Source organism: Onychomys torridus, chromosome 4 (genome assembly GCF_903995425.1).
Source record: "Onychomys torridus chromosome 4, mOncTor1.1, whole genome shotgun sequence".
In the NCBI taxonomy this organism is placed as follows: domain Eukaryota; kingdom Metazoa; phylum Chordata; class Mammalia; order Rodentia; family Cricetidae; genus Onychomys; species Onychomys torridus.
This window is the reverse complement of record NC_050446.1, coordinates 93,921,564-93,947,905: the sequence shown is the minus strand read 5'-3', so window position 1 is coordinate 93,947,905 and position 26,342 is coordinate 93,921,564. Positions and strand designations below refer to the sequence as shown.

Below are 26,342 nucleotides of genomic sequence, written 5' to 3'. Positions count from 1 at the left end.
AGCCAGCTCTCCATTCCTCAATCAACTTTTTTTGTTTTTGTTTTAAAGGTAACAATACCATAAATGGGCAAATATGTCTTCAACAATGAGTGTTGGGAAAACTCAATAACAATATAAAAAAAGAAAATATATTAATTGCCCCCTTTATGCCATATATTAAAATTAACTGACGATGGATTAAAGACCTGGCTAATTAAAGATAGATCAAAGATCTAAATATAAGAACTAAAAACTATGAAACTCTTCAAAGAAATCACTGATGAACCAAATTGGATCTGGCAAGGATTTCTTGGATATAACATCATAAACTCATACAAACAGAAGAAAGAGACATCAGCTGGGTATGGTGGTATATGTCTTTAATCTCAGCATTTGGAAGACAGAGACAGGCTGACCTCTGTGAGTTTGAGGCCAGCCTGTCTACATAATGAGTTTAGGACAGCTACAACTACAAAGAGAGACCTTGCCTTAAAAAAAAAAGAAAGAAAGAAAGAAAGAAAGAAAGAAAAAGTAAAAAGAAAAACTAAGAAAGGGTTTCTATGTGTACCCCGACTATCTTGGAACTCTATCTGTACACCAGGCTGGCCTCAAATTCACAGATCTGCCTCTGCCTTCCAAGTACACTACCATACCTAAATCACTTCTTTGATTTTTAAAAAATTATTATTTTATTTTGTATATATAGCTGTTTTGTCTACATGTATCTATGTACCATGTGCATTCCTTGCCAGAAGGTGGCACCAGATTCCCAGAAGTGGTGTTACAATGGCTGTATGTAATTCACGTGGGTGTTGTGAACTGAACCCTCTAGAAGAGCAGCCCTATGCCTAGCTTCTGGATGTTATCTTTAAATAACAAACAAACAAATGAACCAAAATCCTAACTCTGTACACTGAAAAGGCACAAAATTGGAAGAAATAATCAGTAGAATGAATATTCTTCTGTCCAGACTGTAGTCTCTCTAACTTTCTCAGCAAAAAAGGCTGTTAAGAGAAATGGCTAAGGCCGGGTGGTGGTGGTGCACGCCTTTAAATCCCAGCACTCAGGAGGCAGAGGCAGGTGAATCTCTGTGAGTTCAAGGCCAACCTGGTTTACCAAGCGAGTTCTAGGACAGCCAAGGTTACACTAAGAAACACTGTCTCAAAAAAACCATGAAGAGAGAGAAAGAGAGAGAAATGGCTAATTCTAAAAAGGAAGAAAGTATATAGACTGGAGGGGTTCAGGCACTCTAAGGATGTGGCTTAATATCAGATTGGCATGCCTGAAACCTAGGTTCCATTCCCAGCATCCTACTTCTCCTGAATGACTAACAGTGTAGGTTGTGGTCATGACAGAACACTTGCCTAAGATGTACAAGGTCCCAGTCCAATCTTGGCTTGGGCAGGAAAAGAGAAAGAAAAGGGTGTTGTGCATGATTATCCTTGGAGCTAATCAAAAGCCATCTTGGGGAGTTCAGCTGAGCCCCCTTGTGAAAGGATTACCCTAGCTGGGCTTGTCGACTATTTACATCCTCTCAAGGAGGGGTGGAAAGAGAGGGTCACAAGACCCTCCCCAGAACATCCCAGCAGACCCGACACCTGCTACATGTAACTTTACTACAATTACATGAGGCTGGGGGAGGGAGGGTGCGAGAGTATGGGGTGGGGGCCTAGAAGAGTGGGGCTGCTCCATCTGTTCAGGGAAGCCCTCATCTCTGCTGGATATGGCTTTTGGAAGAAGGAACCCTCACACCTCTGTAAGGAACACCCATGACTACGATGGCTACTCTTGGTTGTTGTTGTTAACTTGACTATATCTGAAATTAAAACAGAAAATGGCTGGCCACACCTGTGAGAGGGTTTTTTGTTTTGTTTTGTTTTTCTCTTAATTGGCTCATTTGAAGTGAGAATATCCACTTCTAATCTGGATCTGTGAGGTGGGAAGATGCGCCTCCAATCTAGGCCACACCTTTTGCTGGAGCCTATATAAAAGGTCATGGAAGAGGGAAACTCTCTTTGCCTACTTTCTCCCACCCTTGTTAGCAAGTCCATCCCTCCACTGGCATTAGAGCCTACTTCTTCAGTATTCTGGTGTATACTGAAGGCCAGCTGAGACATTCAGCCTCGTGAACTGAACAATTACTGGATTCCTGAACCTTCCATGCATAGGCAGTCATTGTTGGTCCAGCCATTACTGGACCACAGCCTGCAAGTCATTCTAATAAATCCCCTATATCTATATAGTATATTATATGTAACATATTATTTATATAATATATATATTAGAGAGAGAGAAAAAATTGTTCTGTAAGTTGTTACTCTTAGAGAAGCCTAACTAATGCAACCATGTTTGTAAGGAAGCCCAATAAACTCACTGATTCTCCTGAGTGAACTCTGGTGGGATCATGCTTCCTTGGGACCTTGAGGGGAGGAGTAGATATTGCTTAGTCTCTTCCTGGGAAGGAATTTTACCAACAAAGGGAAAAGGAAGGGAAAGAAGGGTTTGGAGAAAGGAGTACTGGGGTCTTGTCAAGGGTCCATAACTGGTTGACTAATTGAATATGAAGAATAACAGCTGTACCAGATTAAAACAAAACATGGATAAGTTCACATAGATATTAAGATTCAATGCTTTTTAAAAGAGATTTATAGCCAGGCGGTGGCGGCACACACTTTTAATCCTAGCACTCCATAGGCAGAGGGAGGAGGATATCTGAGTTTGAGGCCAACTTGGTCTACAGAGTGAGTTTCAGGACAGCCAGGGCTACACAAAGAAACCCTGAGTCAAAAAACAAAACCAATCGCCCCTGGAAAAGATTTATTTATGTGTATGTGTGCCTATGTACATGTATGTGGGTGGGTGCATGCTCCTGCTTGTGTGCAGAGGCCAAGAGGGCATTAGATTTCCCACAACTGGAGTTTTAGGCATTTGCAAGATGCTCAACTTTTTATGTGGGTGCTGGGATCCAAACTACAGTTCTTTGTGATTGTACAGGATGCAGTCTTAACCAGTGAGTGAGGAATCTATCTAGCCCTGCTATTCCATGTGCATGTATGTCTGCGAGTGCATGCATGTGTTTGTGTGTTTATGGTATAGAACTTAATGTGTAGAGGCTGGAGAGATGGCTCAGCAGTGAACACTTGCTGCTCTTGTAGGAAACCTGGGTTCAGTTCCCAGCACCCACAGAGTAGCTTGCAACTGTCTGTACCTCCAGTTTTGGGGGGAGCTGATGCCGTTATGGCTTCCCACAGTATTGCACACATGTGGTACAAATATCCACGCAGGCAAAACAGACATATAATTTTGAAATCAATTTTAAAAAATACATTTAAATTTTTAAAAAAGAAGAAGTTTAACAGGGCACAGTGGCAAATGTGGAAGGCAGAGGCAGGCAGATCTTTGCTAAGGGCAGCCTGGTCTACACAACAAGTTCCATGCCAGCCAGGGCTACATAGTGAAACCTTATCTCAAAAACAAAAAACAGGGCTGGAGAAATGGCTCAGCGGTTAGGAGCACTAGCTTCTCTTCCAGAGGTCCTGAGTTCAATTCTCAGCAACTACATGGTGGCTCACAAACACCTGTAATGGGATCTGATGCCCTCTTCTAGTGTGCATGAAGACAGAGCATCCATGTACATAAAATACATAAATAAATCTTAAAAAAAAAAGTTAAGTTCAAAACGAGGTATATGAGACTGAGTCTAATGGTAAACAAAACAAGCATGAGACCTGAAGGTGGCTTAGTAGAGGGCCTAGCTAACATGCATGAAGCCCTGACTTCTATCTCTAGCACCCACACCACCAGGCTGCTTGTCTATAAGAGATGTTGAATTATTTACAGTGAAAATATAGTGATGTTGGCATTCATATGAAATAAGTAGAGATTGGATAATGGGAACAAAGATGGGTCATTATACTACTGCCATTATGTCTGGAAGCTTCCATAAAATAGAGAGCTAAAAAAGGAAAACAAGTCAATATTTATTTCTCCACTTACCTGTTCTGTTCTTCCGTTTTTCTCTCTCTGCTTTTAGCTCCTCCATGGCTTGAGATTTCTTGTCTAGTTTCTCATCCCGTTTGGAACGCCGCTCTTTACTGTGGGAAGTTACCTGCAGAGGTAGGATGGGTGGCTTTTTACTGTGTTGCTAAGATTCTCTATGCCAACAACCAACACTTTCAACCCTGTGAATTACTAAGTGTACAAACTTAAAAACCTATCTGAGCATAGTGGCATACGACATTAGTCCCAGCACTTAGGAGGCAGAGGCAGGTGGATCTCTGAGTTCAAGGCCAGTCTGGTCTACAGAGAGAGTTCCAGGACAGCCAGGGCTACATAATAAGACTCTGTCTTGAAAATAACAAAACAAAACAAAACAAAAAAACTGTCTAAGAGAAGGGATTCTGTGGACAAAGAGATGTAGAAGTAAATCTAGCCCTCTTTTTACTTGCCTAATAGGTAGCAAATTTAAAAATGATCAGGCAGCTGGGCGGTGGTGGCACACTCCTTTAATCCCAGAGCCAGGCGGATCTCTGTGAGTTCGAGGCCAGCCTGGGCTACCAAGTGAGTTCCAGGAAAGGCGCAAAGCTACACAGAGAAAACCTGTCTCAAACAAAATAACCAAAATCAATCAATCAATCAGGCTGGGTGTGGTGGTGAACTCCTATAAATTCCAGCACTCAGGAGTTCAGCCTCCTCTATGTATCAAGTTCCAGGACAGCCAAGGCTATGCAGTAAGACTCTCAAAAAAGAAAAAAAAATTTAAATGAATTATCAGAGTGAACTCTTCCTGCAAGACATTCTATGTTATGACCTAATATCTCTTGATATGTTATTTCAAATGCAGAGTGACAAATGGCTCAGTAAACATAATCAAGCTGGTTATTTGGGTGGGAAGTTTATCAACCTACCCTTCAGGGATGCTCACACTCTAGTGGGCTCCTATTTAGCCAGACTTGAGTGAACAAGTCCAAAGGAGTTTATGGTGTAGGCAACAGTGAAATGGTGTTCAGAGACTAGTGAGACCCAGGGGAACGCTGAAACAATTTGCACAACTAACCTAGGCTCACAGTGCTGTCTCCTGCATAATGCTCCCCACAGCTTCAGGTCCACTTGGGGATGACCACCTCTTACCTGAGATTCTTGAATCTGAGTCAGCTTTTTCTTCTCTTGTTCTTCTTCCTGCTTTTTCTTTTTCTCTTTCTTTTCTTTCTTTTTAGCTGTTTTTAGTTTTTTCTTAATTTCAAACCTGGTTAAAAGATATTTAGTTTTTAAAAGGTAATAACATATATGTGAAGGCTGGTTTCTACTTGGCTAGAGACAGGAAGTAAGTAAGGAAAGGAGTAAACACTTTTGAAACATGAGAGTCTCAGACACTCCCATAAAAGTAATTTCTTGGGGCTGGAGAGATGGCTCAGAGGTTAAGAGCACCGACTGCTCTTCCAGAGGTCCTGAGTTCAATTCCCAGTCAACCACATGGTGGCTCACAACCATCTGCAATGAGATCTGGCGCCCTCTTCTGTGTACATAATAAATAAATCTTAAAAAAAAAAAAAAAAATTTCTTGGCTTCCTGAAAGAAACTCCAATGTACTGTAAGTGTATTAAAGTTGTTGCCTGAGCATCTACAGAGAGGGCCCAGTGATTTAGAGCACCATCTACTCATCCAGTGGACCCAGGCTTGATTACCAGTACCCACATGACATTTCACAATTGTCTGTAGCTCCACGGAGTCTGATGCCCTCTTCTGGCTTCTGTGGGCACCAAGTACGCCTGTGGTACACAGACAGGCAAAACACTCATACATATAAAAATAAACTTGGCCTTAAGGGAAAATATTCAGATCAGAATTCAAGGTCATCCTCAGCTATATAGTGAGTTTGAAGCCAGCTTGGGATACATGAAACTCTGTTTCAATAAAGAAAATAATTGTATATCAACAAAAATGCAGAATACACCCAAATTAACTAAAAATAGGCACTCAAATATTTGAATATCAACTTTTATAATAGCATTATTCATAACAGAAAAAGGCAGGAACAACTTTAATGGCAATTGAATAAATTCACAAACCACAGTATACACTTATAATGGAATGCTACTTAGCTCTAACAAGGACTGAAGTGCTAATATATGCTACATGGATTAACTTAAACACATGCTAAGTGAAGCTGAGCTCAAGCACACGTGTCCCACCAAGAGGTGGAAGGACTATTTGAGCTCAGGGTACCAGGACAACATAGCAAGAGTCTGTCTCTAGAGGATGGACAGATGGCTCCTCAATGCTTAGCAGCACAGGCTGAGCTCCTAGAGGGGCCTGGGTTAGCTTCTCAGAACGCACCCTGTGGCTCTCAGTTCCAGGTGATGTGGACCCTCTTCTAGCCTCTGCAGGCACCAGGCACACATGTGTACAGACACACATGGAAGCAAAACACCCATACACAAAATAAAAGATAAGAAACAATTTAAAAAAGGCCAGGTGGCGGCGAAAGCCTTTAGTCCCAGCACTCAGGAGGCAGAGGCAGGGGATTGCTGTGAGTTCAAGGTCACCATGTTCTACAGAGTGAGTTCCAGGATACAGAGAAACCCTGAAACCCTGTCACTAAACACCAAAACATACAACAAACAAAAAACCCACAACCTAAACCAAAAAACAAAATTAAAGCTTTCAAAAAATAAAAAATAAAAAAAAAGATGAAGAGTATTTTCCGAGAGGCTATGCTGTGTTGCTCCAGAACTACACCTAGAAGCTACAGAACCTATAAGCTACAGTAGTTATGTCATCAACTTCCAACATCCTTCTAGTTGCTAAAAAAATGTCACTGAATGGCAACTGCACCTTAAAGAGGAAAAAAATCTAAACAGGCTCAGTGACAGCATTCTTCCCTAGCATGAAAACACTCCCTGGGTTTGATTCCCAGCTCCTCTCTTCCCCTACAAAGATAAAACTCACTGCGTGTGGTGACACATGCTTTTAGTCACAGCACTCAGGAGGCAGAGGCAGGTAGATCTCTGTGAGTTCAAGGTTAGCCTGGTTTACAGAGCAGGTTCTAGGCTATCCAGAGATACACAGTGAGACCCTGTTTCAAAAATAAACCAATTAAAAAAAGATAAAATATATGAAGTTTGTGACAAATTACCCTTAAAATTTGTGATATTAGAATTTTTTTGTCAAACTCTTATGCTCTCCACAGTTCAGAATCCAAATTTTACAAGTCCCCCTTCCTCACCCACAACTCCTGTGCAGTATTCCAGGTCCTGTTTTTTGTCACACAGGCTACCTTGGAGGCATTCACATTTAACGCATGCCCATTACTTTCTGCTGACAGTAAGCCAAACATTCTAGGATAACTCATCATACTTAATATGGTCTCCAAGGGACAAACAGGCTCCCTGAGGCAATGGAACTAACTGCCAAGGTGCTTCAATTTTCTTCTCAAGATAGTAGGCAGACAGGAAAGGAAGCTAGTTCTAGGCACACCATTACCCAAAACAAAAGCCAAGTTTACTTTGACTGTTTTGGGAGATGAGAAAGAACTTTTGCCACTTAAAATATGGCAAACCCCCAGAAACCTGAAGCAGCCTGAGTAATGTGCCATTATGCCCAGCAAAAACTTGTCTTAAAATAAAAATCAAAAAAGCGGGACACAGCTCAGTAGCAGAAATCTTGTTCAGCATGCCGAGGCCCTGGGTTCCATCACCAGAACCACAGACTAGTGAAAAGACTAATAATACACACTAGTGAAGCTGACAGCACCAAGGGAGCAAAAACTGTGACCCTAGGTACACTATTGGGTTTACATTATATTAGCACTCAGATTTCCAACTGTCCACTCCTATGAACAGATGCTCTTCAGTCTAGTAAGGGACTGCATCTCACCCACAGGAGCTGAAACACTCAAAGCTGAAAATGCATTTACTACACCCAGCCTACCAAACAGCCTAGCCTGACTCAAGAATGTTAAAAATCTTTAAAATTTTTAATTTTAATTTTTACTTATTTTGTGGTGGGGAGAATGTGCACATGCCTTGACAAACTGTGGAGGTCAGAGAACAACTTTTGGGAGTCAGTTCTCTCCTGCCATCACATGGCATCTGGGGATCAAACTCAGGTCATCAGGCTTGGCAGCAACTGCTTTTACCCACTGAGGCATCTTGCCAGCCCTCAAAATCTTAATTATTATAGTTTGGCTAAACTATCTTTCACAAAGCCTCCTGGGAGATCATGTAACCTATCGAAAATTGTAAAGAATGAGAAACAGAATAATTATGTGGTTCAGCCTCACACCACTCTGCAAGAGCGACTGAGCACACAGGGTGGAGACAGCCTACCTTCTTTTCAACACCTCTCTCTTCTCTATGCGGTTGAAGAGCTCCTGCTCCCTCTCCTTCTCCGTCATCTGCTCCAGCCGGGCCCTGTCCTCCTCATCTCCCATAAGATCCTCGCCGTAGCCATCGTGGAACTCTTCGTCTTCCGACGAGGAGTCTGAATCTGAGCTTGAGGAGGAGCTGTTGCTGTCTGAATCGGACACTTCCCCTGCAACAAAGACCAGCACAGGGTCACACTACATTACGGCGACCCCAGTACGACACTTGCCACCCCTCGCCTCTCCCAGATAAAATGGCACAGAGCCATTTCCACTCACTTAGGGTGTCTCCTTGACTCGCCTTTGGAAATGCAAACAGATTAGGGAGATTTAGGCTGGAAAAATAAACCACCACTTTTTTCTTTTTTTTTTCTTTTTTGCTTTTTGAGACAGGGTTTTGCTATGCGGCACAAGACGTCTTCAAACCCTTCCTGCTTCGGCCTCTTGAGGTCTGGATTCATAGGCCTGTGCCACCCACCATAGCCATGTTTCAACTCAACTCTGTTACTCTGAAAAAATTACAGACCTATAAAAACAACCTGTAGACTAGCTCTGCATGGTGACGCACAACTTTAATCCCAGCACCCAGAAGGCAGAGGCCAGCCTGGTTTACAGAGCTAGTTCCAGGACAGCCAAGGCTACACAGGGAAATCCTGTCTTGAAAAACTAAAACAAACAAACAGAAAGACTAGTTTGACTTCCATACTCTATTTAAGTAAGATTCACTTGTTAACACTGCCTACAAAACTTTACACGTTTCTCCAGTATCTTTAATGAGGATTAGCCTTTATATTTCTTAATTTTTAATTAACTAATTTTTTGTTACATTTACTTATTTAGTATGTGTATGTGTGTACATATGTCAGAGCTCATGAGGACAATCTTTGGAGTCAGTGATCTCCTACCATCTGGGGTCCCAGGGATCAAACTCAGTTCTGGGTTTGATGGCAACCATCTTGACCCACTGAGCCATCTAGAAAGCCCAATTAATTTTGTTTTGAGATGGAGGCTCACTGTATTGTCCAGGCTGGCCCCCAAATCCTGAATTCATGTGACAGTACTGCCTCAGCCTCCAGAGCAGTTGAGACTACACCACCAAGGTTGGATCAGTCTCTGTCTTTCAGTGTTGTTGCAGTTTTGAAGAATTAAAGCCTGCTATATTATTTAAAAGAGTTCTGTGAGGTGTGATGAAAACATTTACCCTGTGAAGCCTATTCTGTGTGACAGTGAAGACTGTCCACTTGACTGGATCTAGAGTCACACAGAAGACAAGCCTCAGGCATGCATGCCTATGAGGAGATACCCTGACTAGTCAATTGAGGTGGGAAAACCAACTCTAAAAGTGAGTGGCATCATTTCCTGGATTTAAGCCCTGGATGCACAAAACAAAGAAAGGGAGCTGTGTGCCAGCATTCATCTCTTCCTGATGGCAGATGTAATGTGACCAGCTACCTCACTCCTGCCACCATGCCTTTCCTGCCATAATGGGCTATTTCCCAAATTTACAATCTATTCCCAAAATAAACCTTTTCTCCCTTATTTTATTGCAGTAACTGGAAAAGTTAACCCTGATCTCACTGAGCAGCCATGCTGGTCTGGAACTCTCTATGTGGACTAGGCTGTCCTGCCTCTGCCTCACAAATGTTAAAATTCAGAGTGTGTACCATACCTTGCCTACCTCTGTGAGTCTGCACCAGTAAAAAGCCATATGAAAGGGGGAATGCCCTGTCTTGGACATTTCAGTCTTTATACCCATAAGTGAATAAGCCTGCTTTCTTTTTTAAAAATTATTATTTTAATAAATTTTTACTTTTACTTTATGTGCATTGGTGTTTTGTCTTTATGCATGTCTGTGTGAGATCTTGGAGTTACAGACAGTTGTGAGCTGCCATGTGGGTGCTGGGAATTGAACCCAGTCCTCTGGAAGAGCAGTCAGTGCTCCCAAATGCTGAACTATCTTTCCAGCCCTATTCTTTTTCCTTGTTTTGGTGTATTTTATTTTTATTTTTATTTTTTTGAGACAGGGTTTCTCTGTATAACGTCCAGTCCTATTTTTATTATTTTTAATTGTGTGTGTGTGTGTGTGTGTGTGTGTGTGTGTGTGTGTGTGTCCTCTGTAAGCCTTCAGAGTCCTGAGTATCAAATCTTCTTGGAGCTGGGGTCACAGGTGATTATGGTTTACTGTGACCCTAACTCAGGTTTTCTGTGAGAGTGCACTGCCTTTAACCACTGAGCCATCTCTCCACTCAGCCTGTATTCTTTATAGACTAATAATTCATTTGAATGGTAACTGCCACGAGTAGCTGACAGGCAACTGAATGTGAGTAGTGCAACTAAGAAACCAAATTTTAAATATGAGTTTTATTTCATTTATGTTTAAATAGCAACAGTTGGTTTAATTAATAGCAATTTGGTTTCAATGGGTTTGTTCTGTCAAGAAAGAATTTGGGCTATGAACCTGGCAAGCATATTCCAAAAGTGATTTATGTCCTTTGCTGTTTCCACCTCCATAGTGCTGGGGATCAAACTGAGGACTTTGAACATGATAGAAAAGTGAGCTGCCCCGAGCTACAGTCCAACCCCTCTTAAAAAAAGTCACCTCCACCTCTCCTCCTCCTGTGCCAGGCCTAGGTGCTGCTGTAGTTTTTCTGTCCCTAGGCAACTCTACTCTCCCTTCCTTTCGGGGTCACAGCAGGAGGACCTACCTAACATCTGCCTGTGGCTACTGGCAGTCCTAATTTGGATTATTAGTTGGTTAGATACTAGTCTCAGATTTCCCTGTATGTACTAGGCAATGCTTTTTTAGACAGCATAAACATCTTGTTCCTCACAAACTCAAACCCATCCAGTGGATTTTAATAATTCTACATTCTTTTTTACTTTATTTTTCTCAGATTCAGAAATTTGAGACAGGAGGATCACCATTAAAGGCTGACCTGGACTACACAGAGAGTTCAAGGCTAACCTGATCTACATAGAAAGTACAAGGTCAGTTTGACCTGAATGGCAAAAAAAAAAAAAAAAAAAAAAAAAAAAAAAAAAAAAAAAGACAACCCCAAAACAACAATAAAACAAAAACGATTACATATATTACTAATGGATATTAAATTATCAGTTATATCAGAATTTGCTTAATTCAATTTGCATTCATAGACATGGGCTTAAATTAAAACCAAGTTAGGCCACTTGGTGGCGGGGAGTGGAGGCAAGAAAATATAAAGTTTACCATTCTAGTCCTGGAACAAGTTCAGTTGTCAAAGTAGTCTTGACAAATTTCTAAACTGTCTTCATGGAAGAGTATTTTCTAAAGGATTTGGTATCTGTTTCAAAGATTTCCCTTCTCAGTCAGACCATGAATCACCCAGAAAAAGGAAGAGAAGGTCCTAAGACTGAGGAGGAGACCATTGCAGGGGAGCTATGGTCAGACTTCAGCAGCCTCACCAGCCCTCCGGTATTACAGACCCATGGTCACTGAAAACTACTAGAGTCCCCAGCTCTAAGAGCAGAGGCCCAGCTGACACCCAGGCTCCTCCGCCCATCCTCACAGCCTCCTCCTGGGCTGGGTGCGGAGCTCACCTTCCTCAGGAGCTGAGCTCTCAGCTGAACTGTCTTTGTCTGAACTGCCTGAGGAGGCAGCTTTGTTGGCTTGCTTCTTCATGGTTCCTTTCTTCTCTACTTTTCTGGCTTTTCCTTTCTTCTTATTTTTATTGCTCCCAAATGTCCACTATAAGGAGGGGAAAAAAGGAAAATTGAAACAGGACTAGGCACTTTAATGAGGTGATACATGCTTGTAACACTAGTACTCGTGAAGGGGAGGCAGGAGGGTTCAGAGTTTGAAGCTAGCCTGGGGCTGCATAGTGAGATTGTGTTTGTAAAAATACAAAACTGAGAGGAAACAACGTTTCCTATTTTCTGTGGTACAGATGGCAGTAGTTGCTGAGGGCTGGCATGCTGGGTTAGAGGACACAGGGCAGCTGAGCACTCAGGTAGGTCTCAGGAAGGCAGGAAACTTAAATACAAAAAGCACAGGGACAAAGGGCAGGGCCACTTCCTGGCAACTCCAAGGAAGCAGTAAGTAAAGTCAGATTAAGTCTGAGTAGGAATCTCATTTACAAATCTGGACTGTGAGAAGGTAGAGATAGCTCAGCAGTTAAGAGCATGTACTGTTATTGCAGAGGATCTGATTCAGTCAGACGGGCACTGAGTCATACTGCTTTTAAGTGCAGAATGAGATTTGGAACAGTCAGAGAACTCACAAAATACATTGTGGTACCAATGTCTGCTCCTGTGGTATTTATTTTCCTCTGGGTAGTGCACATGTATATGTGGATGTGAATGCACATGACGCTTGTGCATGTACAAGCTAGAGGTCAATGTCAAGTATCTTCCCCTTACTGCTCTCCACTTCAGTGTTTGAGACAGGGTCTCTCCCTGAGCCTGGAGCTCACTGATAGGCCAGACTGGAAGTGAGCTCCAAGGATCCACCGGTCTCCACTGCCCCCAGTGGTAGGTTTATGCAGTACTATGACACCCAGCTTCCATGTGGGTGCTGGGGATCTGAACTCCTATCTTCATGCCTGCATGGCAGGCACTTTACCACCTGCAATGTTATAAAGACGGGGGTGGGGGGTGAAGAGATGACTCAGAAGTAAGAGCACTCACTGGCTGCTCTTTCGGGGACCCAGGTTCAGTCCCAGCACCCACATGGTAGCTCACAGTCATCTGTTACCTCCAATTCCAGGGAATCCAATGCCCTTTTCTGACCTCCATGGCACCAGGCATACATATATGTTGCACAGACATATATGCAAGCAAAACACCCATACACATTAAAAAAAAAAAAAAAAGAAGTAATCTGGATTACACTGTAACAATGTTTCATTAGATCATAAACATGAGATCCTGGACTTCTAAACTTAAAGAACCTGCAATTTGGGTCATTAAAAGAACAGGTAGCAAACGTACTTTCAGCCTAAAGTCTTCTGACATTTTAAGCTGCTACCTAGAATGACTTTAGGGAAGCACTTGAGAAATGTGCACTAAATATGGAGACCCTTTCACCCCACAGATTGTTCATTTTTGTAAACTAAAATTTCTACATCTACTACCTAACAAAAACCCAGCGTCCTACCCTAACAGGATGAGAATCCTGGCTCATGAGGATCAGTTCATAAGCTGGGTGGTGTCTGTTCTTGTTTTGGTAATTCTGGGGAGGCAGCCCACAGAAGCTATACCCCTTTAAGACCCACACTCTTACTTCACCTTGATAAAATATTGAAGACACTTTGTTTTGTTTTTGGAGACTAAGTCTCCCTACATAGCACAGCTGAACTCAAACAGCGATCCTCCTGAGTGTTGGTATTATAGGTATAATATAAAACTGCATATTCCGAAATAAAATATTATGTGAGTAAATAGTGACTTGTATAGGTGAATTTACTTTCTAAACAGTTACATTTCAATACCTAGATCACCACCTAGAAAGAAATTGTAATTTTTTTTGAGCTGAGGATCGAACCCAGAGCCTTGCGCTTGCTAGGCAAACGCTCTACCACTGAGCTAAATCCCCAACCCAATTTTCTCTTAAATTTGAAGTTTCAAGCATTTCTAGTTTTAAATGCCTAAGAAAATTAAGTCGGTTTAAAAGAATTCAAAACAGTCCACAATGTTCAATTTTTTTTTAAAGTTAGCTGAGCTAAAAATTTATCCGTTTTCTATGCAGGGTGCATTAAGAGTCAATAATGTATATTGTTCCAACGGTTCTTGTTACAAGAAATGGCACAAACATACATATAGTGCTTTTATTGATGTCTCAGTTAGGAAAATGGCCTCAATCCACCTTTTCCAAACAGTGGCTGGCACTCTGGACTCCTCAATGGAAATAGGAGAGGGTTCAAAGCAAAAGACTGAGCTACCAGGGTCACATGAGTCAGAGTAGCTAGGTCTATTTTTGCCTCCAGATGTGGGTTTCTAATGTGCAACAGAGCTAAACTCTGGACTCCCAGGGGAGGTGGTTGACTGGAGCAAAAACTACCTAAATGTGAAGTCACACAGTGAACCCAAGCAGGAAAGAACTATGAAGTCACCTGGCTTCCTGATCCCTCCACTCTTTCTCTGCCTGAGCCTGAGCCCAGGAGCGGCCTCTCATCTGTTACATATGACACTCACCACTTAATGCGGAGGACAAAAACAAGGGTAAAAACCAGAAGAAATCTGAATGTTGATTTAAAAAGAGGCTAAACCTGAATGTGAAGAGAACATTGGTTGTTTTTCTTCCGACAATTTCCAAAAGATGACAAAGCAGCCCCACTCATGAGGCTGACTCAGTGAGCTCTATGACACCAAAGGAAAACAAGCAATAATGCAATATGTGACCCTTTATGGGAACTAGACTATGACACCTAAAAATACTTTTCTGGGGCCAGTGAAATGATTCAGTAAGGGCACTTGCTGCCAGGCTTGATAACCTGAGTTCAATCTCAAGAACCTACATGACAAGGAGAGAACCAACTTCTGAAAGTTGTCCTCTGAACTCTCTACATGCCCACATGAATGCACACACAAAATTCACAAAAACTCTCTGAAGAAGCAGATTTTTGGCTGAAGGTGTACTCAGTGGTAGGACACAGATTGTCACATGCAATGCCCTTTAACTGGTTCCTAGCACCAGAGTGGGGAGAATCACCTGTATTTCTACACCCCAAAATAAAGACTTAAAATCTGACAGCTTTTGGGAGGACTCAAAAGGTTCCAGGGGTTGGGATTTAGCTCAGTGGTAGAACACTCACCTAGCAAGCCAAGGCCCGGGGTTTGGGCCTCAGGTCCAAAAAAAAAAAAAAAAGTTCCAATAATTGAAGTTTTTTTTTTCTTTTTCTTTTTTGCCCTAAGCACATATAGTTAAATATTTGTTCAATACTTATACTCCTAAAATACAGACTCTAATAAAGTATAAATGAAGACAGTCAAGACTTTGTAGTCAAGAAGAAATGATACAGATGGGGCTGGAGAGATAACTCAGGTTAAGAGCACTGACTGCTCTTCTTCCAGGTCCTGAGTTCAATTCCCAGCAACCACATGGTGGCTCACAACCATCTGTAATGAGATCTGGTGCCCTCTTCTGGCCTACAGGGATATGTGCAGACTGAATACTGTATACATAATAAATAAATATTTAGAAAAAAGAAAGAAAAAACATGATATAGAAATATCTTCCTCTGGCCATTGAACTAGAGACTGCTCACCTATCCCTTCAAAACCCTGACTGAGATGGAGGTTATTGACAGTGTTCCACAGTAAATGGAGTGAGGGCAAAACAGGACAGAATTAACCAGGCGGCAGTGGCACAGGCCTCTAATCCCAGCACTCGGGAGGCAGAGCCAGGTGGATTTCTGTGTGTTCAAGGCCAGCCTGGTCTACAGAGCGAGATCCAGGACAGGCACCAAAACAACACAGAGAAACCCTGTCCCGAAAAACCAAAAACCACCCCCCCCAAAAAAAAAGAAAAGAAAGAAACAGTACAGAATTGATGTTCTGATGTTTTCTTCCTTGAGGATTTGTTTTGGGGATTGAGGCAGTAGTGAAGGGAAGCTCTGCTGACACCTTTCAAGAATCCAAATGATCTCTAAGACCCTCTCAGCTTTATGAGACTTTATATGAACTGGGTGTTTTATCAGGATGGCTCTCTGTATTTGTTATTCTAGATATTAACAGCCACAAAAGATATATCTGAGAAGGCATGATTTCTGAACTTCAGTGTTTTGTTTACTTTTTTCCCTAAAGATTAAAAGGGTCAGAGGAATTGAAGAGTAAATGCAACCTTATGATAGTGTAAAGGCCCTGGTCTGCATCTGAACTCTGAGTACAGAGGCCAGAACATCCCCCAGTGAGAGCTACCCATAAACTACCAGGGAAAGGAGGAGGATAGGGCTGTCAGTCAAGACTCTCATATATACTGACATCCTGCTGCTCTCCTAAGCAAACTGTATGTAAGCCTCACATAACACCAGGCAAATGATTATATAATTACATATCAAAGAAAGCCCAAACTACAGGCTACATGAAAGACATTTCCTTTTGTTTTTTGAGACAGGGTTTCTCTGTGTAGCTTTGCGCCTTTCCTGGAACTCACTCTGTAGCCCAGGCTGGCCTCGAACTCCCAGAGATCCACCTGCCTCTGCCTCCCGAGTGCTGGGACTAAAGGTATACGCCACCACCACATGGCATTGGAAGACATTTCTTATTTAATAAAACAGACTACAGCCTGACTCTCACTGAGGTAACAGCTTAGTGCAGCAGTTAGATAACAAATCAGAAGGTGTGTACTATACCATCCCATATCATCCTGAGGGTACGTGAATGTTACAAGCAGCCTGGAACCTGTTTCCTTCCAAACAGTCGAGGGATGGGATGGAACACAAGATGGAAGTGGTTGCTTCAGACTTGGCTAGCCTCGAGATATTGAGTACTGTGAATATTCTGGATGCAGGAGAACAAAGACACTCAGAACAAGACTTCAGACAGCATCTCTAAGAGGCAGAAATACCTACATGCCTAGGTCTTGGGACCCAGAGAAGAAACCATTCTGGCTCTTTGAGCTGATTGTTTTTTATTTGTTCCCTTGAGCTAGGGACTCACGTGCCCTAGACTGGCCTCAAATTCACTACATAGCCAAGAATGAGCCTCATCTCCCAGGACAGGGATTATAGGCATGGGACTGACTCCATGCTGGTTCTGAACTGAATTTTATGTGAAACAAAAACATTTCAAGTAAACAGTGTTCAAGAATAATAGCTAGGCTAGTAACAAACACTGCTGGAATTGGGTCAAAAGAAGTGGAAAAGAGCTAAGCCTTTAACCTGAGACTGTTTTCTTATCTGTAAACTACAAATAACACACTGACTTGACTGCTTGCTATGGGTAACCCGAGACTAGAAGGAGGCAGAATAAGATGGGTTCAGTCTCACTATAAACCATGCTCTAGCCGTGCGTGGAGCGCAGTGGGTAGAGTGCTGACTCAGCACACAGGGAGCCCTGGGCTTCATCTCCAGCAGATCCTAACTGGAGACATGAAGAATCAACTCAGACTGGAGAGAGAGCCAGGCGGTGGTGGCACATGCCTTGAATCCCAGCACTCAGGAGGTAGGGACAGGTGGATGTCTGAGTTCAAGGCCAGCCTGGACTACAGAGCGAGTTCTAGAACAGCCAGGGCTGCACAGAAACCCTGTACACATTGTTCTTACACTCGCATCAGGTGGTCACTGATCTCTGTTAAGTCCAGTTCCGATGTCTCTAGCTTCTACCAGTACTGCACTCACATGCAACACACACACACACACACACACACACACACACACACACACACACACACCATTTTTTTAAAGTTTAAGTTTAAGCTGGAGAGATGGCTCAGTGGTTAAGAGCATTGACTGCTGTTCCAGAGGTCCTGGGTTCAAGTCCCAGCACCCACATGGTAGCTCACAACTGTCTGGAACTCCAAGATCTCACACAGTCTATGTACATGCAGCAAAACACTAATGCAAATAAAAAAAAATTATAAAAAATGTTTAAGTTCATTTCTGACTACAGAGTGAGTTTGAAGTCAACCACAGACATATTAGAACTTGTCTCAAAAAAACCAAAAAACAAAACCCCAGAGAGTGGTAGGGCCCAAATTTAATCCCAGCATTCAGGAGGCAGAGGCAGAGGCAGACAGACTTCTGTGAATTTGAGGCCATCCTGGTCTACACAGCAAGTTCAAGGACAGTCAGAGAGACCCTGTCTCTAAAACAAAACAAAACAAAATCCCTGTTCTACATAAATGAAATACACTATTTCATGATGGAAAAAGAAAATCAGAACTTCCATTGAAGTTGTTTTTCTCTCTCCTTCCCTCCTTTCTGTAAAAAAATTTTCTTCTTTTTTGAGAATTTTTTTTTTAAAGACTTACATATTTTATGTATGAGTACTCTATCTGCATGTACACCTTTATGCCAGAAGAGGGCTAGAGACGATTGTGAGACACCACGTGGGTGCTGGGAACTGAACTCAGGACCTCTGGAAGAGCAGGCAGTGCATGTAACTGCTGAGCCGTCTCTGCAGCTCATTTCCCTCCTTTCCTGTGCTGAAGTCAAAGCAATTGTCAGAGGGCTTCTCTGTTTACTGGTACAGATCCTGTCAGTGGCCAAAACAGCAAAGGTATCTGAGATAGCGAGTCCTACAGTTGGCGACGCCCCCCCCCCCCCCCCCCCCCCCCCCCCCCCCCCGACAGAAAGGAGCTGAACAGTAAATGCAACTTAGTCCCAAACAACAAAGGCTAGTGGAATGACTCAGTGGCTAAAGGTGTTTGCTGCCCCACCTGACAAACCAAGTTTGACCCTAGAACCCACATGGTGAATGGAAGCTGGCCTATGACTTCCAAAATGTCTGCTGTGGCATGTGTACACATATACACTACACAAACAAGCAAACAAACAAATAAGCACCCTAACTTTTTAAGAGAACATGAAGACTAGCTTAGCTTTCTCTTATTTCTATTGTATAATTAATGACAGTTCAAAAGGTATGATTGTATTTTATAATCTGGTAATCACATAACTTACTAAAAGCATAAAGAATCCTTGCCCTAATCAGAAAAATTAAAGTCTAGTTATAGAGACAAAACCACAAGCGGAACAGGAGTGATACAGAGCCGTCTAAAATATAATTAATGCTGTTTGCCAGGAAGCAATGACTGGACACACAGACTAATTATTACCTATATGGTAAAACAAGAACAAAATGATCTCAGCCAGTTTTATTCAAAATTAAAAACTGTATCCTGGCATTGGGGATTTAACTCAGTAGTAGAGCACTGGCCTAGCAAGTGCAAGGCCCTGGGTTCGATCCTCGGCTCCAGGAGGTGGCAGGGGTGTTGTATCTTTTTGCAAAGCATTCTACTCTTTCGTAGTTGAGATGGGCTCTCTCTATGCATCCCAATCTGGTCTTGAACTCTTGACCCTCCTGCCTTAGCATCCTGAATGCTGGGATTCTGTGTATGCACCATATACCTTGTTCTATTCATTTTCTTCCATTAATACATGCATTAAAGACACCCGGAGATTACAGAGTGTAAGTAGTGTTACAACTAGATCCAAAGGAAGAGCTTGAAAATCCAGGGTGGTTAAGAGAAAGAGAAGGCAGGAGCTCGAGGGTGGTGAAACAGATAGACAGCAAGAAGAGGCGAGTCTGAAGAGGCGGGTATGGGCACACACACAACTCTGCAAGACTGCTGCAAGTTCTGGGAGAGAAGACACAGCAGTGGCAGATGCTAAGCTGCAGGGCTTCTCCAAACTGCTGGAGACAGGACACCTTTAAAACAGTAACTCTCTCTAGGATGGTCCAAATGCCGGTAACCCCGGCACCTGGAGGTGGAAGGAGAAGGATCACAAGTTCAAAGTCCATTCTCTACTACATACCAAGTTTGATGCCAGCCTGGACTATATGAGACCCTGCTTCAACAACTAATTAATAACAATTTACAAGTCAAACATTAAAAAAGCAAACAAATAATAATTATTGTTCAGGCAGAAATTTCTGCTATTTCTTTACTTTGTTTAAATGTAGCTAATATACAGATCTGAAAAAAAAAAAAAAAAAAGATTTTTTTTGTTTGTTTGTTTGTTTTTCGAGACAGGGTTTCTCTGTAGCTTTGGAGCCTGTCCTGGACTAGCTCTGTAGACCAGGCTGGCCTCGAACTCACAGGCGTCCGCCACCACCACCTGGCCAAGATTTTTTTTTTTAGGCATCCAAAGAACTTTACTGAGGACAAGGAAGAATTCACATTTCCTTCTTATCTAGCTGGTAGTTGTCTCTAAAATAGAACTCTGAATGTGTCTCACATAGAATTCATGAACTTTTGATTTTGTTATATTTTTAAGATTTATTTCTTTTTATTTTATGTGTATTAGTATTTTTCCTGCGTATGTGTACCACATGAATGCCTGGTACTCATGGATGCCAGGAGAGAGCATCAAAAAAATCTCCTAGAACTAGAGTTAGGGATACAAGCAAACTGACATGTGGATCCTGGGAACCAATCCCAGATCCTCTGCAAGGGCCCCCATAAGGTTTCTCTGTGTAGTTTTGGTTGTCCTGATACTCACTCTGTAGACCAGGCTGGCCTTGAACTCACAGAGATCCACCTGCCTTTCACTCCCCTTCCCAGGGCTGAGATTAAAGGTGTGCACCATCACCACCCAGCTGCAGCACATGCTCTTAAGCACTGGGCCAGGACCTCACTCTGTGAGCTACACCCTCAGCCCAGCATTATGACCTTCAGCCACGGAAGTCTCTCCAGTTTCTGAGGCTTGGTCCATATGAAACAGAAAGAGCCCTGCTTATTTTTATGTGTGTCACAGGAATATATATATACATCAGTATATTTACTAAACCTAAGCTTTCCCCTTAAAAAAATACTACACATAAAATATTCCCTCACTTGTTGGATCTATACTTACTGTCTAGTATATATATTCTTCTAAATGGGAAACTGTCATGGAGTTTTCTCCAATCCCCCTGCCCCTATATCGATTAAGTAGCTATTATCTTGCTCTAAAACAGAGAGTGTTTCTCCTTGTGACAAACTACTCATTAACTCCTCCACCTGGCCCCTGCAAGACAGGGTCTCATGTAGCTAGACAGGCCTTGAACTTGATATGTAGGTAAAAATGTCCTGAACTGATCATGTTGCCTCCAGCCCACAAGTGCTGGATCAGGGTTGTGCCCCATGCCCGGCTCTCCCTGACCTTCTGAATGCGCTCTTCTTGGTTTGCAGATCAGCAGTAAAGGCACATGCTACCAAGCCTGACAACCTGAGTTCAAGTCCTGAAACCCACATGGAGGAATAAAGAACTGACTCCTCCTGTAAGTTGTCCTCTAACCTCTACATGTGCATCATGGTAAAGGTGCCCACACCTATACGCTACCACTCACTGGCACAAAAGGTTAAAATTAACTGTTCTCATCAATTTTCTGTCCTAAAAAACTTATGGGGACCAAAAAATATCTGTGTACATTCATGACTAATGACAACAGCAACCAGGTACAGTGGCTCATATTTTACAATCCCAGCACTTAGGAGGTGGAGGCAGGAGGATGCTGCATACTGAGACCCTGTCTCAGACCAATGAACAAAGAAACATAAAGACAAAGGAGTATATTTGAAAGAATTTCAGCGAAGCTTCTGGTACATGTATGTTCCAGCTGACTGAGGATGGCCACTTCAACAACCAAAAAATTTTAAAAGACTGATTTGTAAGTAGCAAAGATATAAAAATCAAAGCAGAAATAATATAACACAGTACTGTTTTCCCCCAGGCATATGCGTGGATGGATATTCACCATGGCAGAGAAAAAAAGACAGTAAGCCCCTAATACAAATCTCACATTTCGTGGATTCCTCAGGAATCCCCTAACCAACTTAAAAAATCTACAGCAACCTAGTTCTGGATCGTGGCACTGCCACTGAGCACTCCAGTGCCAGAGCAGTAGAATGGAAAATGGGGAAAACAAACCCCTCTGTTACCTCCCACCTGTCCAAAGTAGTAAGACATCTGCTCTAACTCTGGAGGGCTCTGATGAAAAGAGGATCATTCAGTTCGCACAGGAGTCGCTATTCCCCATCAGACGCCGCTACAAGAGGCTTGTGGGCCTGCAGGCTGCAGCAAGAGTTAAGAACTTTGTACAGGGTGCTGGAGAGATGGCTAAGGGGTTAAGAACGCTTTACTTCTCTTATAGAGTGCTGGTGCCCATTCCTAGCACCTACATCAGGCAGTTCATAACTACCTGTCAGTCCAGCTTAAGGGGATCTAATGCTCTCTTCTGGCCCCTTCAGGCACCTGCACTCTCTTGCACATACCCACACATAGATATATAATTAAAAAATAAACCTTGAAAAGACTAGCCTTAGAGGGGAAAAAGCTACTCCAAATTCCTTTCCACAGGAGACAGGGCACAACCTAACAAGAAAGTTTTCCTCCCTGAAGTAAACTAACAGCTGAGGAGTGGCAGGAGGTGGAGTGATGGCTTGGGTTTTTGTTTGGGTTTCTTTGAGACAGGATCTTGATATACATCCTAGCTAGTTTCAAATTCAAGATGCTTGGCTAAGGTAAAGAATACTCATGTAGCTAGAACAAAGGCAACCCAGGACATTGGATCTATTCTAACACAGCTGTGAGCTCTCCTGCTGTGGAGCTAACATACTCTACCTTTCCAGTAGAAGCAGTCAGGAAGGATAAATGTGGGGGAGGGTTGTGGTGGTACAAGTCTCTAACCCAAAACATTTAGGAGGTAGAGACAGGAGGCTCAGGAGTTCAAGGCCAACCACAGCCACATAGTGAGTTCCTGGCCAATCAAGGCTACAGAGGGAGACCCCATCTCAAAACAAATACTAACAAGATTTTTCTGTATTGTTTATGCATTAAAAAAAAAAAAAAGCTCAAAATCAAATTAGTTTATAGGCCTCACAAATTTTTTTTAATAGATCAGGTAATTTTATTGAGGCAAATTACAGTCCCTACACTGGAAAAAGAATAAACATTTACTACCTCTTACTGTGAGAAGCAATTTTAGGTTTACTGAATTATTTAAGACTAACAGAATATTACTACAATCAATCAGAATGCAAACATTCTCAATTTACATACAATGGGAATTGGTAAAGACTGTTCAGATGTTAATTAAACATCATTTTATTAAATAAACATTTTAAAATCTGTTAAAAAGTATTCTCCTAGACTGTAGAACAAGAGATTGAACAGAGGGCAATGTCTCTCTCCAGGAAATCACTAAGGTGAAAAGTTCTTCAAGTCAATTGAGAAACCTATCCCACTCATCTTCCTCCCATGGTCTGGGTCTCTCAGGGCTTTGCTTCTGTCATTGGACACTTGAGAAAACTACCCCGGTTTAGACAATGAACAGCTGTTTGATTTGTAATCAATCTTCCCAAAGAAAGCTTTGTGTCTGACAGTATTGACCACTAAAATAAATATGGCATCTATGTTTTTCTGTATTACCTTTCTCCTGAGACCGGGCCTTGTATAACCCAAGCTGGCCTTGATCCTATTACTTCAGCTTTCTGAATGCTGAGATTATAGGCATGTGGCACATGCCTGACTTAGAATTTGTTTTCTAACATAAAAGTGGTATTTAAAAGATGACTTTTTTAAAAAGGTAATTTATGTTTGGCCCTACCACAATACAAAATGGCCACCATGTAAGGAATATAATTCAAAGCTTGGCTCATACAATTTCTTTTCCCTACTAAGTTCTTGTAGGTCTTGGGTTATAGGTCTTAGTTTAAGGAAGCAAGGTTATCAGGCATCATCAAGTCAGAAAAATCTTCATCAAATGCTTGCCAGTCACACAGGCCTAGCCCCTCCAGACCCACCTCATCATCACTGTCCGACGTCTCTGAGTCTGACGAGGCTGCAGGCTGACTCACAGGAGGCTCCTTCTCCTCAGAGTCACTGCGCTTCCGCTTTGCCAGGGACAAGAGCTCCTAATTGGGCAGAAACAAGTCACATCAGTTGTGCTCAATAGAAAAGTGCCCGCCTTGATCACTTCGTGCCTATGCTTTCCACTGAGTACACGCCCACGAGCACTGAGCACATGAGCAGACACGGACAGAAGACTAGCATTCATGGTGCAGAACCAAAGCTTCACCATCTGCCCTCTCTTGAGGGGGTGAAACAAACAGGAAATGGAGACTGCAGCTACCTCAGACTCCCTCAGACTTTCAGATTCCTCTCTACACAGCCGAGTACTGACCACCGATACTGAATAGTAAGAGCTATGTTTGCAAAGGTAATCTGCTTCATGTTTCAAAGGGCAGACAGCCAATGCTCCAAGGATCTTTTATTGTAGTTCATGGTAAATTTAGCATTTGTGGCTATTCTACCAATAAGCTTACCAACTATAAGTTTCTGAGATCATTTTATATTTTGAAAATGTAAATCAGAAAAAGGAGGTATCTCCTACCAGGGTCACACAGTAAGAAGTAAGTGTGATGGCCAGAATTCTAATATGACAATCCCAACACTCCCATTCACTATCTCTACCCTGTCCTGGTGGTTTAAATACAAGAGCGGTGGTGGTGGCTGTCCACTGTCACATGATTTCCCAACTTCTCCCACATTCTCAGTCCACTTATTCAAAAATATGACAAAGGGTCACTCGCTCAACTCTCTGCAATAACAACACCAGCTGACAATTAAGACTATTCTTACTAGATGCCAGGCACTTTTCTCAGCATCTGACAACTTGCTCTTCACAACAACCCACAATATCTATTATCACATTATGTAAAGATAGAGAAGCACCCAGAGAGCTGGTGAGATGGCTCAGTGCTTGCTTCAAAAGTTTGATAACCTGAGTTTGGTCCTTAGAACCCGCACTAAAGTGGATGGGAAGAACAGACTCCAAGAAGCTGTCCTCTGGCTTCTGCACATGTTAGCCCATAAACTCGCATCAACACCCACATGCATCATACATACACACACTTTTTTTTTTTTTTGAGCTGAGGACCGAACCCAGGGCCTTGCGCTTGCTAGGCAAGTGCTCTACCACTGAGCTAAATCCCCAACCCACATACACACAATTTTACACACACATTTTTTTAATCTATTTTTATTTTATGTGCATTGATGTTTTCCCTGAATGCATGTCTGTCTGTCTCTGTGAGGGTGTTGGAGTTACAGAGAGTTGTAAGCTACCATGTAGGTGATAGGAATTGAACCCAGGACCTCTGGAAGAGCAGCCAGTGCTCTCAACTACTAAGCCATCTCTCTAGCACTTACATACACATTTTCAAAGCAACATGTGGAGCAGACAACGGTTCTAAGCTGTATAACATATGAGTAACAGCTAGTATATAAATAAGAATACAGGCAGTAGAATCCTGGCTCCGAAAGCATTCATGCTTACTAGTCGAAACTTCTTCCTACTGTGCCAAAGAAAGGGCAGTTCATCAACAGTGTCAGCAGACCCATGCCAAGCGCTGTGTGTGCAAGAGAAGGGAAGTACAGGGGGCTGCAGAGCAGAAGACTGGTACAACGTTTGCTTCCCTCTGCCCGGCTCCTTCTATTTTAGGAGCAGGTCCTTCCTTGGCCAGGATGAGAGAATGACCTTCTGAGATTAACAGCTAACATGCTTCTTCTTCATAAGCAGTCATGAGATGTCTGTCACTCTTCTTATGTCACTGGAGAATGAGTATACCATACTCTGAAAAGGCTACAAGTCACAAGGACGTGACCAGAGGTAACTCCTACAGACAAAATGCATAGTCTACTATGACGATATTTATGCTTAATGGTTTAAAAGTAATAGCTGGGTGTGGTGATGCACACCTTTAGACCCAGCACTCAGGAGGCAGAGGCAGGCAGATCTCCATGAGATCGAGGCCAGCCTGGTCTACAAAGCAAGTTCCAGGGCAGCTAGGGTTACACAGAGAAACCCTGTCTTTAAAACAAACAAACAAACAAACAAAACAAAATCACACACACACCACACACCCCAAGATATCATTCAAATAGATGGCTCTAAGAAATTAGCAAATACATAAATTTAACACTACCAAAATCAAGATACAGAACCCCAGCACCCCTCCAAATTTCCTCCTCCTTTCCCAGCAACCATGGTCATGTTTCCATCCCTACAAGTCTGCCCATTAGAGACTGTTACAAGGACGGAGTCACATGGTCTACAGACTCTTTTGAGTGTGGCTTCTTACTTTCGTTGCGATTTTTTTATTATTATTTTTTTGTGGGTGTACCTTTGTGGCGGTCAGAGGACAACTTTTGAGTATCTGTTCTCTCCTTTCACCATTTGAATCCTGGGGGTCAAATTCAGGTTATCAGGCTTGGCAGCAAGTATCTTTAACTGGCATGAATATGGCTTCTTTCATTTAGCATTACACATCTGACATCCATCCATGTTGCAACATGTAAAAGTAGTCTCTCCTCTTTAA

General features: G+C 42.4%; 1 protein-coding gene across 1 annotated transcript in view; it reads right to left on the bottom strand.

Moving 5' to 3' along the window:
• The window catches only part of Rtf1 (RTF1 homolog, Paf1/RNA polymerase II complex component), a 60,708-nt gene that overhangs the window by 20,776 nt on the left and 13,590 nt on the right, over nt 1–26,342 (bottom strand). Inside the window, exons 2-6 of the mRNA XM_036185094.1 lie at nt 23,766–23,876; nt 11,918–12,065; nt 8,307–8,511; nt 5,110–5,224; nt 3,976–4,087 (exon numbers count right to left, since the gene is read on the bottom strand). Coding sequence (XP_036040987.1) covers nt 3,976–4,087; nt 5,110–5,224; nt 8,307–8,511; nt 11,918–12,065; nt 23,766–23,876 — 691 coding nt within the window. The remainder of the gene's footprint in view (nt 1–3,975; nt 4,088–5,109; nt 5,225–8,306; nt 8,512–11,917; nt 12,066–23,765; nt 23,877–26,342) is intronic.